The 12,892-nt window shown below is 41.0% G+C and overlaps 2 protein-coding genes and 1 long non-coding RNA gene across 3 annotated transcripts in view; all 3 read left to right on the top strand.

The window, feature by feature from the left end:
- Positions 1-4,625, top strand: part of LOC124266289 (scavenger receptor class F member 1-like) — a gene marked incomplete at its 3' end in the record, with an annotated part of 79,245 nt that extends 74,620 nt beyond the window's left edge. Inside the window, exon 3 of the mRNA XM_046701106.1 lies at positions 3,922-4,625. Coding sequence (XP_046557062.1) covers positions 3,922-4,625 — 704 coding nt within the window. The remainder of the gene's footprint in view (positions 1-3,921) is intronic.
- A 52-nt stretch (positions 4,626-4,677) lies between these two features.
- LOC124266283 lies at positions 4,678-6,294 on the top strand. The gene is made up of 2 exons (XR_006895718.1): positions 4,678-4,860; positions 5,205-6,294. It is a non-coding gene; the product is annotated as an uncharacterized LOC124266283 (long non-coding RNA).
- Positions 6,295-11,151: 4,857 nt separating this feature from the next.
- LOC124266288 (scavenger receptor class F member 1-like) lies at positions 11,152-12,892 on the top strand. The gene is made up of 3 exons (XM_046701104.1): positions 11,152-11,682; positions 12,395-12,521; positions 12,649-12,892. Exons 1-3 carry the CDS (start codon positions 11,160-11,162, stop codon positions 12,890-12,892), a joined length of 894 nt encoding a protein of 297 aa, XP_046557060.1. The 5' UTR covers positions 11,152-11,159.

Below are 12,892 nucleotides of genomic sequence, written 5' to 3'. Positions count from 1 at the left end.
TCATTTATGATGCTTCTACAACAAATAATAACAATGAATAAGAATATGGAAATCAAATCAATCCATAAAAGTGCTCATTTGAAACATTTTAAAATTGCGAGGATATATTTTGTGTTGGTTAAAAAGAACACAAAACACAAGGTAACAATGTCATGCAACGTCCCTGCGTGTTTTGCACCTAGTTGTTAATGTTTTTTTTGTAGTTTAACAATATTTTCATCAAAATGTTTTCTACTGTAGCGGAGTCATGAACAACGATAACCCGAACAACTATGTATCAACATCGGAGTGAAATGATAGAAGGGAACCATTTCGTTATATAACAATCATTCATATCATGTCCGTCTGTGAAATACATGTTGTATACAACACACACATGTCACTAAGACGTTGGAGTTGTTTCCCCTTCATTGCACGGAGCTATGACATGACGAGATTGCTCAGCTGATGGTGACACGAAGTAACCATAGTCCAGGAAGTATTGTCCGATTTCACAACAGTTTACTTATTCACAGCCTTGTGTTTAAGTGGTATCGTCAAAACTCATTCTGAAAATATATTTTGTAATTAAATATGGACTGTGCTCACAGTCATTTTAGTATTCATTTATTCATATTCGGGATGAACCCTTCTTGCACATTAATATTAAGATGTTTCAACACCAGTTATATTACAACGTGTTAGTGACAAGGGAGGAGAGGTGAAAGTCTCAACAAGGAACGTATGACCACGTTGACGAAAGCATATGGTGATATCAACCCAAGGTTTATAATACAGACTGGCTACAAGTGACCCGCTTTGACTGGAACAAGCAGATTCTATGTCTTTCTGAAATACGTCGCTATCATTCCACTAGATGCGAAGAAATGACCTGCGAGATGAAGTTATCACGAACGTTAACACGTAGGACATACTGTCCACTTGGGGATTTGAACGCACCATCACAGGTACATGATGCGTATTAGTCAAATACATAACTACATGTATTTGTTACGAGCTTTTTTTGGTATATTTGTGAGATAGGTAAGGTACTCTTGTAACCCTAATACTACACTGGTAACACTTACGACAGCCGTAGAGCTAGAGGTATTTCGACAAGGACACCCAGGACTCTTTCTATGACAGTGTGAAGTCTATAGTCTGCAGACATGGTTGTGTGGATGGACGTCTGTTGACTATAAGCAGATATGCCTGGTAACTGTGTGACAAGTTCAAGATAATAGTCGAATATTTAGAACAACGTCATAATTGTGTACAGTGTTCAACGTCTGTACAGACAGAACATGTCATCAAATGAATGTCATTCAACAGTACTTGTATTTATTTAAATAGGCAAAAGGATATGGACGGAAGCATTAGTCTTAGTGACGCACTATATATACTTATATGTATTACTCTATACTATACTACCCAGCAAAAGTTTAGACTCGCTTAAATCAATCACTATAAGTTATGTATGTACATATGGTTACAACGAAGATGAATTTCTCCACTAACTTGGGGGAAACATCTGCAAACCTTATGCAGATTAATTGCACGAGGATCATGCATCAAATTGCTGAAAAGCATGTGCAAATATCGTTCATGTGAACAGCTGCGTTTTGGTGTAAAGTTTTGATAAAAAATCGCCATTTTTCACCGAGTTTCATCATTTACCGAACAGATGACAATAAACTTTTCAACGTCACGAATTTGTTTTACAATACACCAGCTCATTTATAAACAGTACCTTTAAACTGTATGGATTATTTTACAAAATCTAGTTCAGAACAGTTGACTGAAGTAAGTGGCTACATTTACACTAGTGAGTCTAAACTATTGATGGGGAGTATGTTTGAGACCGCTTCTTAGCGTCCTCGACCTGTGAAGAGTGAGTGAGTTAATATTTAACGTCACATCGGTAATATTTCAGCCATATCGTGACGAGAATATTTGATATTGAAATGAAATATATGTAAATTATAAAAACCTGCCGACGAAGGGCAGTAAAACAACTAGAATATCACAGATATACATGTAAAACTAGTAATAGAGTCTAAAACATTTTAACCATAGGGGACAACACAATATAAAACTAGGCTATAGATCACCAACAACTGAAAGTAGGTCACCATACTAGGGTCCATGGGGACTTACAGTACCTTTGCTACCTGCATGGACCCTAGTTGGATTTCGACCCGTGAAGATCCGGGTTAGAATTGATCTTCAGCAACCCATGTTAGTCGTAAGAGGCGACTAATGGGATCGGGTGGTCAGGCTCGCTGACTTGGTTGACACATGTCGTCGTATCCTAATTGTATAGATCGATGCTCATGCTGTTAATCACAGGCTTGTCCGAGCCAGACTCGATTATTTACAGACAACTTCCATATAGCTGGAATATTGTTGAGTGTGGCTTTAAACAATAAGCGAAACAAATCGTTGCGTCCCCTCTGATATGACTTGAACCTCGTTTAAACACACGCACATATTTGTACAACATATTGGAAACGTAACATACGTGTACTGTATTTCCTAACATATCTGCAATGAATACCTACTTCCTGATTCATATTGCATTTCGTTGGAAACCAAATATATTACGTTTGCACATCTACCTCATACACTGTGAATATCCTGGGTGAATAATCCCAGATATTGATTGCTACACGAACAAATTAAACTTACAAAGATTCATGTCACTGACGAAGCTACGATTACTTATATGCATGCATGCCCCCTATGTTGTCGTTTCTTTGTGTAACATGCACGATACAAGCCCTAAGTAAATAGTGTTATCAAGCTCTATCCACTTATCGATCTTTGTGAGGACATACCTGGGGCCACTTGCACAAAGTTAGCGCTATGACCATCTTAGATCTATTTTACAGTATGTGAGTTTCGAGCGTTGTAGCACTAAGATCGCTTTGTGCAAGTTGGTCCTGGTCTGTTTTGTAGATACAGGTGAGATAACAGTGTAACATATATAGACACCAAGCACATGTCTGCTCTGACAAGCTTGAGGTCAGAAGGGCTAAAGTCCCTGTTGCATACCTTGATTGCATTAATCTACACCATCAACAAAACGTGACATAATCTTTTAGAAACTTTTGTTTCATAAATGAGGGCAAATATACTTGGGCGTTCTGACGGAATACTTTCTATATCATGAACGAAAATATATCTCAGTAGAGAGGATCGTGTAGAAATATAATTGTTTTCGTGAAAAGTATTGATACATGGACAACACAACATTAATTCGATCGTTAACTGACCCCATACTAAGCTTAATTACCTTGTAATGACTAAGCTTATAATTCCTGCTGACACTTGCAGTCAGCAGCACTGTTATTTGTTTAGTCAGTGCTACGTCAACTTCCAAACACCCTTCGTTGTATCTCCGGGGCACTTGGCTTGACATGCGTCTCAGGGGATTACCCTTCTCCTCGGAAAACAACACGGATGCTTTGAGTTGATTACAGCTGATAAGTTATAAGGACACTATCATTGACATAGTAACTATATAGAAGAGATCTCCCATGCAAAGTTGACGCTTCCAGGGAATACGAATCACAACAGATAATTTAGCATTGTGGGTACTTGGGACGAAGTGGTGAGTTCCCTTGATCTTTGTCTCACTGCCTATATATTGGACGGACCAATTCTAATCAACGAAAAAGGAAGGCAAGGTAATTGCAGAAATGTGTTCTTAAAATTCAAGTAATATAGGAGATGATGATGATGATGATGATGATGATGATGATGATGATGATTTTTTCATTTCTAGGACGAAATGACATTGATCATATCAACAGTAACTCTTCTACTACAGCTGCTATGTTCAGGTAAGAACTTTTATACTTTTAAGGATATATCTAGTATATATCTACATATCTATTTCTGTTTGTATCTATATATCTATATCTATTGAACACTTTACAGTTTCAGGTATACGTGGAGCGTCCCATTGCCTCTGGCCGTCTGTGTCAAACCCCTGCCCTGCCTGCGAGATAGGATGGTATGGTGATGTCTGTAACTTCAACTGTTCCTTCTGCGACAGCGGCGGCTGTCACAGGGACACCGGGATATGTAAACAGTGCCGAGCCGGCTACTTCTCTCACACCTGTAACGTGACATGCCCCCCCAACTGTAGATACAGTCACGGTGACAAGCCCCACTGTAGTCGGGAGGCAGGGCACTGTCTGGAAAACTGTCAAGACGGCTGGTGGGGAGACTGGTGTGAGAGGAAGTGCAGTGGTGGATGTGAAGACAACTCCTGCTACTTCTGGGACGGGTCGTGTGCTAGAGGATGCAGGGATGGTTGGGCCGGTGACAGTTGTGACACCAGGTGTCCAGGGGGGTGTCATGGTGACACATGTGAGAGGTACGGTAGCCATAAGTGCACACAAGGATGTACACCCGGTGTCCACGGACATCACTGTGACAAGCAGTGTAACAGACACTGTAGACATCAGGACTGTTTCTATGACCACGGTATGAAGTCTACAGTCTGCAGACAGGGCTGTGTGGATGGCTGGATGTCCCTCGACTGCAAGATGAAGTGTCCTGGTAACTGTGAAGCATGTTCTCAAGAGACTGGGGAATGTACCAGATGCAAGCCAGGCTACTGGGGATCTGACTGCACTAGACCATGTAGTCACAAGTGTTTAAATAGGACATGCAGACCAGATGGTCGCTGCAATAGATGTCAGCTCGGTTACTATGGGGACAGGTGTGGAACATATTGTGATGCTGACTGTATCGGGTGCCTGGAGGCCAAGGGAGGATGTAGATGTAGGAGGGTGTGCACTCAATCCTGTCTGCATCACAAGCTACCCGACACGACATGTCTCCATGTAACGCAGAAGGAAAGGCACACAGGTAAGAAGGAGTCCTTGTGTAACGGTGCCCATTCAGATCAGGTGACGACTGTTGTTGAATAGGACTCTAAGTCCAGAAGTCTTGACATTTGACTTGATATGTACTTAAAGATGAGCCTCTCATCATGGCTACATGACAATGTATTTTTATATTTTATACCTTGGACAGTACAGCATGTAAGGTCTCCACATTCTTTTTCTCTGGTAGTTCAGTTGTTGATATTATTGCTGCCTTTGCCGAATGTTGAATATGTTTCATATCTGTTTTCAAACGTACAAAGAGAATGCAGTGGAAAATGTATGTGTGTTGTATCTGTACTGATGGAGAACAAATTATGCTTTCAGATGCCAACATCCACGAAATGACATCGAGGAATGGATCCAGCTTGTGTAGATTTACCTTATCACCCTTCATATATCTAGCCATCGTGTTGACGTTGTCACCCACCGCTGGTGTCATCTGTTCTTTCATTGCACTGTAAATATTCATATGTCATTTGTGCTGTTGTGTATGGAAGGACTACTGTTATATGACGTGTGTTTCCTAATCTGTAGCTCATCAAACAATTTGAACCTATTACACTCTTAGCATAAGTAAAAAATACAACCATATAAATGTGACAAAGATATGAACATGGAGAAATTATATCCAGATAAATTAAATTTTCATGTACAAGTATTATTGATAATCACTGCCATTATTACTTTCCCTCACACTATTTTATTGTTTTGTACTAAACGTTTTAATTGTTTTGTTGTACTGTGTTTGTACTAAGGACAAGTAACAAGGGAGTGAGTCAGTTCGGCTTGCGGTCACATCTGCAGCTGTATAGCGAGGAACAAACAACGTAATAGATAATGTTTTCAGGACTCCTTCCGCGTTGTAGTGTCGCTCAGTGTATGTGTGTGTTTGTGTTTGTGTGTATCTTGTATTGAATGTACACCGATATATATAAATATATTTGACAAGAATATAAAATAATAATCACATAAAGTTCACAGGAATTGTCAACTACAACAAAGGGAAAAAAGTCCCGTTACATTAAAGACGTTCTGAGCATTATAAGAAGTAGCATAAAAAGCCTCCCTTGGACCTGGTAAGTCTGTGAAGGTATCCTCGCTTGTCAGTCAAGGCAACGTGTGTGTTGAATCTGGGATGATCTTATATTTGTGTTGCTGAGCGGTGACTGCAGTCGGAAGCCATAAGTAATGAGATTTCACATAATGTGAACTAAATGTACAGGTTACACTCGAGGTAACGTCCTCTGAAAGTACATGTGTTGTCAGTTAACAAGTGTTTGAGAGAGGGCTAGGACATGAACATGTATGTTTCAGTTTGAATACTGTTGTGGATACTGTGGAATATACTGCTCACAAAAAGTAGGGGATATTGAAAAGTTGAGACAAATAAAAGCAAACGTATGTTTAATTGTCATTTGAAAACAATGTTCATGTGGAAATAGGGATGTTTAGCACCAGTTGTCAACAAATTAACTTTGATAACAATGCCGATGTTCTTTGTGGATATTGCGAAGTTCATCAGGGGTGATAACCCAAATGTCACAAACCGGTTAATAACGGGCGGGCCCACCATTAGTTGCCAAACAAGCCAAACTCCTAATGAGGTTACCAATGTCAACTTGAGGAATCCTCTGCCATTCCTCTTGAAGTGCCACGCCCAGTTCTGCCAAATCTCGACATGAGGGTGCCGCCCCTCCACTCGTCGTACAAGCATATCCCACAGATGTTCAATGGGTGAGAGATCGGGGGACATCGCTTGCCATGGAAGAGTTTGGATTTGGTTCTGCCAGAGATGATCAATGACAACGCGAGCACGGTGAACCCTGGCGTTATCATCCTGGAAAATACAACCTTGCCCGTGGCGGGGTGCACACGGCAGGACGTGTGGCGTGATGATGTGGTCACGGTAGTAGACAGCGGTGACTCTCCCTTGGCAGATGTGGAGGTCAGTCCTGCCCGTCATCATAATTCCACCCCACACCATAACAGACCCCCTTCCATATCGATCAAGAGGAATCATGGCGACTGCCTGGTGGCGTTCACCAGGGTGTCTGCCAGACACGATGACGGCCGTCACTGAAGTCCAAGGTGAACATTGACTCATCGACGAACATCACATGGGACCACCGGGCATTGTTCCACCGCTGGCGACGGGATGAAACGTCGCCTTCCTCGAAGGTGTGCAGCATGGAGACGGTTCCGTATAGAGATGCGGCTCCCAGTGGCCTGTCTGTGTACTTGCTGCAGCTGTGTCGCATTTTTCGTCGATCACGGAGGGCTCGAGTGATGATCCGCCGGTCATCGCGCCTTGTGGTACATCCTTGGCGACCACTTCGAGGCCTATCCTGGACTCTTCCAGTGGCTGTGTAACGTGCCCACGACCTGCTGACTACAGACTGCGAGACACCCAGTTGTGCTGCTGTGTGGGCTTGTGTTCTTCCGGCCTGGAGCATCCCTATGGCTCTCAATCTTTCGTCTTCTCGTAATCTTCGCATGGTGGAAAGTGGTGAAATGGTGGATGGCCATGGTCTTAACCCCACATGTATAGCAAACCTTGCATTTGCCACTTGCACGTGTGAAACATGGTGTGATGTTTCATACCCACCCCTGGTGCGTTTGAGTTCAATGTTTTCGGATCTATGGACACCTGGTGGTCACCGTGCAATATGCTAAGGTGGACCAATGGTTGTACTCAAACATACTTAAAGTACTCGGAGGAATCTTTATTCCTGTGTCTTTGCCCCTTTGTTTAACTTCAGTACCCGCTACTTTTTGTGAGCAGTATATGAATGCTGAAAAGACCGGAATATGATGTGATGTGATGTGATGTGATATCATATCATATCAATATCACGATGGGAGAGACCAGAAATAGATTTTATACATTGTACTCATGTGGAAAATCGAACCTGGGTCTTCTTCGTGACGAGCGAACGTTTCAGCCATCAGGCTAACCAACCGCCCAGTAGAATATAAAAAAGAGCTGAATGAACTATATGTGGATGTATTTAATCTAACTACAGCTGTAGAGCTGTGTCTTATTGATTATTCAGAAACATCTCAGTACTCAAAGCAAATACTGTTTACGGACTTACGAAAATGAAAGATCAAACTGAAAATGATCTCGATACTTAAATTTGTTTCCGCCTAGATTACTCATGTGACTCCCCATATTTGTCAGTTAGAGGTCCCAGTGTTAATGTCACTATCTAACCCAGGTGGCGTTACACGCACGTTGATGTTGTGGCGCGTGCAACTGAACCTACATCTATCCAGACACAGTAGAGGCCAGTGGAGGACCAGTCGCAGTTCGAGTTACGTCCCTTTATCACAGAATCACATATTTAAGCATCCTTGGTTTACAAATACGGTAACTGTGGTGGATATCTTAGACATGCATAATCTAGGAATTTCCTCAAACATTACACATTGGACACTCATACATTATGCAGTTCAGTGGAGACTAACATCAGTAATTTGACGATCCATTACAGTTCAGAATGAGCACCTGTTAAATGTTGCTGATGCCCTGATGCCCTGATGCCCTGATGCCAGACAGGACGCCAAGTAGCACATCATCCTGCATGATCTGAGCTTTAGGTTGGTTTGAAACATAAGTTTTGGTGGCGTGTAACAATACAAGTATGTGTTTCAACCGGCACCAATTTACTCAACTGAATGAATATACATTTTACATCAGTTCATAAACACCAATTGTTAATATCATAATATTTTAGATGAATACGTTGCTCAAGTCCCAAGTCTGAAATTGATACATTTCATTTTCTGATCACAAGAGACCATTATTTATTTACCACCTCCATCACATCATCAATATTACTACTGCTATCAGACATTATACAAGTGCAAATGTGTTCAAATTATTGAGAAATGTTTACTTATTGCATTAGAAAATATCACCCAAATTACTTCCTTTTGACGATCATATTGTGTACTCCTTGCCACCCGGTAACATTTCTATAACTGTCACGTAGTATGTTATAGCATATATAGTGCTCAATGTGTGCATTAGCGACAAGAACTGTAGAGGTGTCTCTGGTAAGTACGGCAATCCGCCTGTTTCTACATCATACACTTGGAGGTAATAACGATACCTATGTACAACTGAGCTATCGTCCGCATAGTGTTAGGATAAGTTTGTATATTCGTAGTTTTTGTTTGAGGCACGAGTCGTCCAATCGTTTAGTACACCGCTGTCGGTTTTGCTGGCTCCCATATTTCTGCTTGGTAAAACAATTCCTAGATTCACAACTACCGATTTTGCTTCACAGTCATCGGTACCATGTTATTGAGCTTTATCAAATGGGAAAACTTCCAAGACTTGTATCACTTTGGGGTTTCGGAACACATTGTGCCAACACACCTCCAAATAACTGAAATAATGGTCAACGTTAAACTCAACTCACTCACAGACACTACGTTGTTTCAGTTGTGACATCGACGATCTAGGAATGGACATGACGTACATGTTGGTGGCGTTCTTCTGTGTGTCAGGCCTACGAGGAGGTGCGTCCATTTTGATTTAAAATGGGTTATCACGATAAAAACAGAACACAAAAATAGAAAATTAATAGAAATGTTGTACAACTGGAGCATTATGAAAACGTACTTTTTTGTATGTCCAAAAGGAGTTATTTGTTACATAAACAGTAAAGCTCTTTTTAGAAAAATAATCAATAAAACAAAATACTAGTCAACATGTTTCACTTATTACATATTCATAAGGAAATATAATAATACTAGCTGCACAGTATTATCCAGACAACACTCTGTGGTATAATGTCACTACTTCCAGTGCTCCTGGTGCCATGCTGTGACCACTGTGAGGGCCAACCTACAGACGCTGACTGTCAAATATGCAGGAATAGAACCAGGACCTGTACTGAGCCTTTACAGGTTGGTACAGTTTAACGTTCGATTTCTGTTTCCTTACGATAGAGATGACTGCTAAACATCATTGTAGCAAAACAGGACATGTGTGTTGCAGTACAAGGCTTATTGGAGAACATGTATTTCTTACATGTAAAATAATTTTGCTTACTGCATTCGACTAATTTGTAAAAAGTTCTTTCTATTCTTTACGAGATATTTAGTGTTTGACAAATTAGGAAACAAAATCGGGAAATCAATTTTCAGTTAACCATTACCATAGTCAAGAGTGACTAATGACATAGCTGCATAAATCATTCACTCACAGGCCTACAGATCTCTGCTGCATCAATCATTCACTCACAGGCCTACAGATCTCTGCTGCATCAATCATTCACTCACAGGCCTACAGATCTCTGCTGCATCAATCATTCACTCACAGGCCTACAGATCTCTGAGTGAGTGACTAATGACATAGCTGCATCAATCATTCACTCACAGGCCTACAGATCTCTGAGTGAGTGACTAATGACATAGCTGCATCAATCATTCACTCACAGGCCTACAGATCTCTGAGTGAGTGACTAATGCCATAGCTGCATCAATCATTCACTCACAGGCCTACATATCTCTGAGTGAGTGACTAATGCCATAGCTGCATCAATCATTCACTCATAGAGGTCTACAGATTCTGTGTGTGAGTGACTAATGACATAGCTGTATCAATCTTCACTCACCATTCTGAGCTGTATCAATCACTCCACTGATCTCTGAGTGAGTGACTAATGCCATAGCTGCATCAATCATTCACTCATAGGCCTACAGATCTCTGAGTGAGTGACTAATGCCATAGCTGCATAAATCATTCACTCACAGGCCTACAGATCTCTGAGTGAGTGACTAATGCCATAGCTGCATCAATCATTCACTTAAAGGCCTACAGCTCTGAGTGAGTGACTAATGCCATAGCTGCATCAATCATTCACTCACAGGCCTCACAGATCTCTGAGTGAGTGACTAATGACATAGCTGCATCAATCATTCACTCACAGGCCTACAGATCTCTGAGTGAGTGACTAATGACATAGCTGCATCAATCATTCACTCACAGGCGGACAGATCTCTGAAATATATTCGGGTTGATGTAAACATAGCAAAAGCTCTTCAGTGAAACTACATTTTCGTATGGATGTTCTTGTAAAACGAGTGTAAACAAGTTCATACCAAAATGTACACACTGAGTAAGGAGCACAACAATGTCTTGTCACCGAACCAAAATCCTTATTCATATAGAGACTGTTGCCTCGATTTTTATATTTTACGTATTTTCATCCTCAAGTTTTGAAAAATGTATTTCTCTTCCTCTTACAACAGACAACCCCGGGTGAAATGGTACAGCCTTACTTGTGTCCAGATCCGCGTTTCTTTGGCACAGATTGTGACAAGAACTGTTCAGATGCATGCGTGAACTCCCGCTGTGAACTACAGGAAACAACCCTGGTCTGTACAGACGGATGTATTGACGGTAAGAAGGGAATATACTGTCAGGAAGATTGTCTGTCGACATGCTCCAAGTGCGAACGCTACGGAATTGTTTGTCTACAGTGTCGGGAGGCACTTAGCTATGGAAAGAAGTGTGACAAACGTTGTCCTCCAAACTGCAAAGGTGGATGCGCCAAAGAGACTGGTATTTGCACAACGTGTGCATCGGGGTTTAAAGGAGCCAAATGTGAAACACCTTGCAGGCCAGGTTGTGAGGTATGTCCTCGTTACACGGACGGATGTTTCACGTGTTTGTCTGATCGCTATTACGGCAAGGACTGCAGGTTTCCTTGTCCACAGAACTGTCTTCAATGCAAGAAAGACACGGGAGACTGTAGTGAGTGTGTGCATGGATACAGCGGGAAACAGTGTAAGTGTTACTTTATACATCCCTATTTACTGCATGTACTCAGCTGCATGTGATTCCAGCCCATACGTTCTGAGATAGATACATGGTATCCATAAATAGTTATGTCTTTTACGTAGTTCACGTATTTTCATCCAGTATTGGCTTGGGTGAAAATGGGACACGTCCCTGTATTAATCTATTGAGGTTCATTAATAACGTCGTCATGTGAGAGAATTATTCTCAAGCACGATTATAAACCCAATTTCACCTCACCTTCAACATTAATGTAGACACTGTGATTAAGAACAGTTTCCTGGTTTGTTGAATTTATGATACCGATGGACTTGTACATTGTGGGTATTTTATATTCAAGTTCATATATTGAATGAGTATTATTATATTTGATTTTTATCTATTTTCCGAAACGATGCATACATAGTTTAAGTTATACAATGAACTGACAAGGAAATATTTAAAAAATTATAATAATTGTGAATAATCCTGCTAATGAGAGACTAAGGAATAGAATGAATGCACCAGGCAATAAATAAATACACACGTGAGCAAATACGAACTCATAATGATAAAAAGAAACTAACACACAGTAGGTTGATATTCAAATGTGCAGAAAATAGTAATTGAAATGTACTGGCAGTCATTGTTATCCTCGTGTCGTTTGTCACTTCACGTACGTGAACAACTATTTACATGTGAATATTTCATTTGTATTTAGGCACCGAACATGTACAGAAACTGGACCCTAATACCATCCTCATCACGTGTTCGGTCCTGGGAGTTGTCTTGTTTGGAGGAGTCTTGTTGTTCCTCCACAGACTTTGCACTAACAGACACCAGAGGAGGTAAGTTATCGTTACTGAACATCTGTGTACTGAAATAAACGGTAGAAACTTTTGACTCAAACAAATGTAAGCGGTTAAATCAATGACATACGGATATGTATGCAATAATCTTAACCTTATATTTCAGACCGGAGACAAATCCACCAACTGGCAGTCAGAACACGTCAACCATGGACGTGAGGGCGAGACATGGAACGCTGAATCATGAATCCAGGGATTATGATGTCCCTCATAAATACTGGGAGATCCATGATACTGACCTAGACACAGTTACACAGTCAACTGCATCTGTACAAACTGGAGACATGGATGGAGCATCTAATACAATGAGGTATCACCCCAAACCAGATATCCCAAAGGAAACGATGTGA

This window comes from Haliotis rubra, unplaced genomic scaffold (genome assembly GCF_003918875.1).
Source record: "Haliotis rubra isolate DU_JTF1 unplaced genomic scaffold, ASM391887v1 Scf1243, whole genome shotgun sequence".
Taxonomy (NCBI): Eukaryota; Metazoa; Mollusca; class Gastropoda; order Lepetellida; family Haliotidae; genus Haliotis; species Haliotis rubra.
This window is presented reverse-complemented; position numbering and strand designations above follow the sequence as displayed.

Excerpts from the sequence above, each read along its gene's own strand:
- LOC124266288 (XM_046701104.1), top strand. The coding sequence starts at position 11,160 with ATGGTACAGCCTTACTTGTGTCCAGATCCGCGTTTCTTTGGCACAGAT. Across the intron at positions 11,683-12,394 it reads TGGATACAGCGGGAAACAGT|GCACCGAACATGTACAGAAA; the intron begins GTAAGTGTTACT and ends ATTTGTATTTAG. Across the intron at positions 12,522-12,648 it reads ACTAACAGACACCAGAGGAG|ACCGGAGACAAATCCACCAA; the intron begins GTAAGTTATCGT and ends CTTATATTTCAG.